Below are 3,737 nucleotides of genomic sequence, written 5' to 3' on the forward strand. Positions count from 1 at the left end.
TGGAGTGTGCCCAGGAGTATGAGCAAGCGGTGGCCGAAGCCAGGAAGCAGGAGAGGGAGGCAGTCCTGAAGGAAGTAGCTGTGAAGCACAGGTGCTCTTAGTGTTTCCCTGAATTGATTGGCAAACATGCTGTGTTAAAGAAAGTTGCAGGGATTGTAGCAGTGTTGCTCAATAGGCAAAAAAAGAGGCAAAGAGACTGGCAAGAGTTGAGGCTTTCTCTCTCTTGATGATGCCCCATGTGGAAATAAAACATGCTTTCTGTATCACAGTATCACAGTGTCACTAACGTTGGAAGAGACCTCAAAGATCATCGAGTCCAACCTGTCACCACAGACCTCATGACTAGACCATGGCACCAAGTGCCACATCCAGTCTCCTCTTGAACACCTCCAGGGATGGTGACTCCACCACCTCCCTGGGCAGCACATTCCAATGACGAATGACTCTCTCGGTGAAGAGCTTTCTCCTCACCTCGAGCCTAAACTTCTCCTGGCACAGCTTGAGACTGTGTCCCCTTGTTCTGGTGCTGGTTGCCTGGGAGAAGAGACCAATCCCTTCCCGGCTACAACCGCCTTTCAGGTAGTTGTAGAGGGCAATGAGGTCACCCCTGAGCCTTCTATTCTCCAGGCTAAACAATCCCAGCTCCCTCAGCCTCTCCTCACAGGGCTTGTGCTCAAGGCCTCTCCCCAGCCTTGTTGCCCTTCTCTGGACATGTTCAAGTGTTTCAATGTCCTTCCTAAACTGAGGGGCCCAGAACTGGACACAGTACTCAAGGTGTGGCCTAACCAATGCTGAGTACAGGGGCACAATGATCTCCCTGCTCCTGCTGGCCACACTGTTCCTAATGCAGGCCAGGATGCCATTGGCCCTCTTGGCCACCTGGGTACACTGCTGGCTCAGCCTGGCTCCTTGCCAACCAAGGATACCAACTTTTTGCTTTTTATGGGTGATTAGAATCACCACAAACAAAGACTTTAGGGGCTTCCTGTACCACTCATAACATCTATGCAAAACTGGAGAAGATCCTACCCATATAGATTTAGCACTGTGAATCAAACAGCTTTGAACACCAACATACTAACCCATCACTCCCTATTAAGAGTAGAATACACTTCATTTTTTGACAGCACAAACAACAAAACAGATGGAAGCCCCATCCCTGGATGTTTTTAAGGCCAGGCTCGATGTGGCTCTGGGCAACCTGATCTAATGTGAGCTAGTGTGAGGTGTCCCTGCCCATGGCAGGGGGCTTGGAACTAGATGATCCTTGTGGTCCCTTCCAACCCTGCCCATTCTGTGATTCTGTGAAAATAAAAATACCCAATGAAAAGATCAGTTCAAGCCTGCTGCTTTGTAAGATGCCTTTTTTTTTCCCTCTGAGCAGAGCCACACTGATCCATTTTGATCCATTATTTAATGCCTTCATTTTCACAATTAAAACATGCCCTTTCTGACAAAGATAAATCACAGTCTACATAAACTTAGCACTGTGCTCTTTAACTTCTTATGTTAGCAGAGTGCTACAAAAATATCTCCAGCAAAGCAAAGGGAGCAGTAACAGGGCAAAAATTGTTTTCTGCACAATGAAGTATTTGGCTTAGTAACCTGAGTGGATGCCTGATGTACGTGTCCCTCAGCCAGGTCTGGTAAATAGCACCCATAATGTTTGGACTGTGTAATACAAATGATAGGTTTTATTACTGACATGCCAGCACAAAAGTGCTCTCAGTTCCACTGAAACAAAATTGCAGATGAAGCTGTGGTCTAGAAATCAGTTCTTGGATTTCACCTCAAGACAGCGTTTTCACTTGGGGCCAGAACTGCTCAAAGTCTATTTGAAAACCAATGTCTACATAGATGCTAGCTCCAAGAGAGACATGAATGAAGAGTGAAATACTAATCCTTTATAGTTTTCATTTGGAAGCAAGCATCATTAACTTAGAACTGGATATGACACATGCAGAAATAGAATCTTCTGCAGCTGACTTCCTCTACATCACCAGTGGCCTGCTTTTACCCTATTTTGTTCCAGAGGTCACAGGGTCACAGAATGTTAAGGCTTGGAAGGGACCTCCACAGATCATCGAGTCCAACCTCCCCTGCCAGAGCAGGACCATAGAATCTACCACAGATCACACAGGAACACATCCAGATGGGTCAGTCTTGAAAGTCTCCAGAGAAGGACACTCCACAGCCCCAGTGGGCAGCCTGTTCCAGTGCTCTGTGACCCTCACAGTGAAGAAGTTCCTCCTCATGTTGAGGTGGAACCTCCTGTGCTGTAGTTTATATCCATTACCCCTTGTCCTATCACAGGGTGCAACTGAGAAGAGTCTGTCCCCTCTTGACACCCAGCTCTCAGATATATATAAAGATTTATTAAAGCCCCTCTCAGTCTTCTCCAGACTGAAAAGCCCCAGGTCCTACATCAGGTTTTGATTTCACATCTATTTTTTGTTGAATGAGAATGGTTTTGCAAAAGCCTGAATACACCTGAATTGGTTTTTTTTAAATAATCTTTAATAAAAGGTGTTCCTGACAAGTCTTTTCTTCTTTTTCTTTTTGCTTTGCAATAGAAAGCAATTAGAGGAACTTAAAGAAGAAAGTATGTTAGCTAAGAAACTATATCATAAGAGCATAGAGGAGTTAAATGAAGAAAAACGTCATGAGGTAGAACTCGCCCTGAGTGTTTCCCAAATGGAGAGCCAGACTGAGACTGAAGAAAAGCTCAGAGAAGCAGAGACCTTACATCTTGATGAGATGGAAAAAGTGATGGCTACACTGAAAGCAGCAGAAGAACAGGTGGAGATTCTCACTCAAAAACTGGAAAAGATGACAAAGTGGAAGGACAGCCTGGAAACGGAAATAAAAGCAACAAGAAAATCTTTCCAAAGGTATATTGATGCCACATTCCCTAATCTGTCCCCTGGACAAGCAGATTTTATTCTGCCATTCAGAAAAGCATTTCAACAGGCAAACACTCCAGAAGAAGCAGAGGACAGTGAGGACAGCAGAGAAATGTAAGAGAAGTGTGAGATTCACAAGCAATGAGTAAACAGAACTACAAATAGGTGATGCTGAAAAATAAACTTTCTCTCTCTTCACTGAATTATATGAGTGTGGCTAGAATAATACAGAGAAAATGAGCTACCACTCTATTGAATAATGAAATGATGAACCATGATTGGAAATTATCCCTGGAAGGGACCTCAAGGATCATCTAGTTCCAACCCCCCTGCCATGGGCAGGGGCACCTCACACTAGATCAGGTTGCTCAGAACCACATCCAGCCTGGCCTTAAAAACCTTCAGGGATGAGGCTTCCACCACCTCCCTGGGCAACCTGCTCCAGTGTCTCACCACCCTCATGGGGAAGAACTTCCTAACATCTAATCTGAATCTACCCATTTCTATTTTTGTTCCATTCCCCCCATTACTCTGACATCCTAAAAAGTCCCTCCCCAGATTTCTTGTAGGCCCCCTTCAGATACTGGAAGGCCACAATAAAGTCTCCTCAGAGCCTTCTCTTCTCAAAATGATGATGAAGTGCTTCAACTCTCCTCAAGTTCTCTTAGAGTAATAGGTAAGTAGATCTTTTCTGTTGTTCTTTTCTACTGGGAAGAATAGAATGTTAATATAATCACATACTTCTGCAATGCCTTACTGTTAGCATTTGTTTGAGAAAAAGTCACCCTGCTTTACAGGGTTAGCCTGCTTTCTTCTGGGATACAGTGGCAGTGA

At 44.7% G+C, this 3,737-nt stretch overlaps 1 protein-coding gene across 1 annotated transcript in view; it reads left to right on the plus strand.

Moving 5' to 3' along the window:
- The window catches only part of CUNH6orf163 (chromosome unknown C6orf163 homolog), a 14,397-nt gene extending 11,230 nt beyond the window's left edge, over nucleotides 1-3,167 (plus strand). The window contains exons 4-5 of the mRNA XM_068149210.1: nucleotides 1-91; nucleotides 2,574-3,167. The exon at nucleotides 1-91 is cut by the window's left edge and continues 112 nt beyond it. Coding sequence (XP_068005311.1) covers nucleotides 1-91; nucleotides 2,574-3,021 — 539 coding nt within the window. The 3' untranslated portion in view covers nucleotides 3,022-3,167. The remainder of the gene's footprint in view (nucleotides 92-2,573) is intronic.
- The last annotated feature ends 570 nt before the right edge of the window (nucleotides 3,168-3,737 follow it).

This window comes from Melanerpes formicivorus, unplaced genomic scaffold (assembly GCF_026170545.1).
Source record: "Melanerpes formicivorus ecotype bairdi unplaced genomic scaffold, bMelFor1.0.p_v2 SCAF_2, whole genome shotgun sequence".
Classification (NCBI taxonomy): domain Eukaryota; kingdom Metazoa; phylum Chordata; class Aves; order Piciformes; family Picidae; genus Melanerpes; species Melanerpes formicivorus.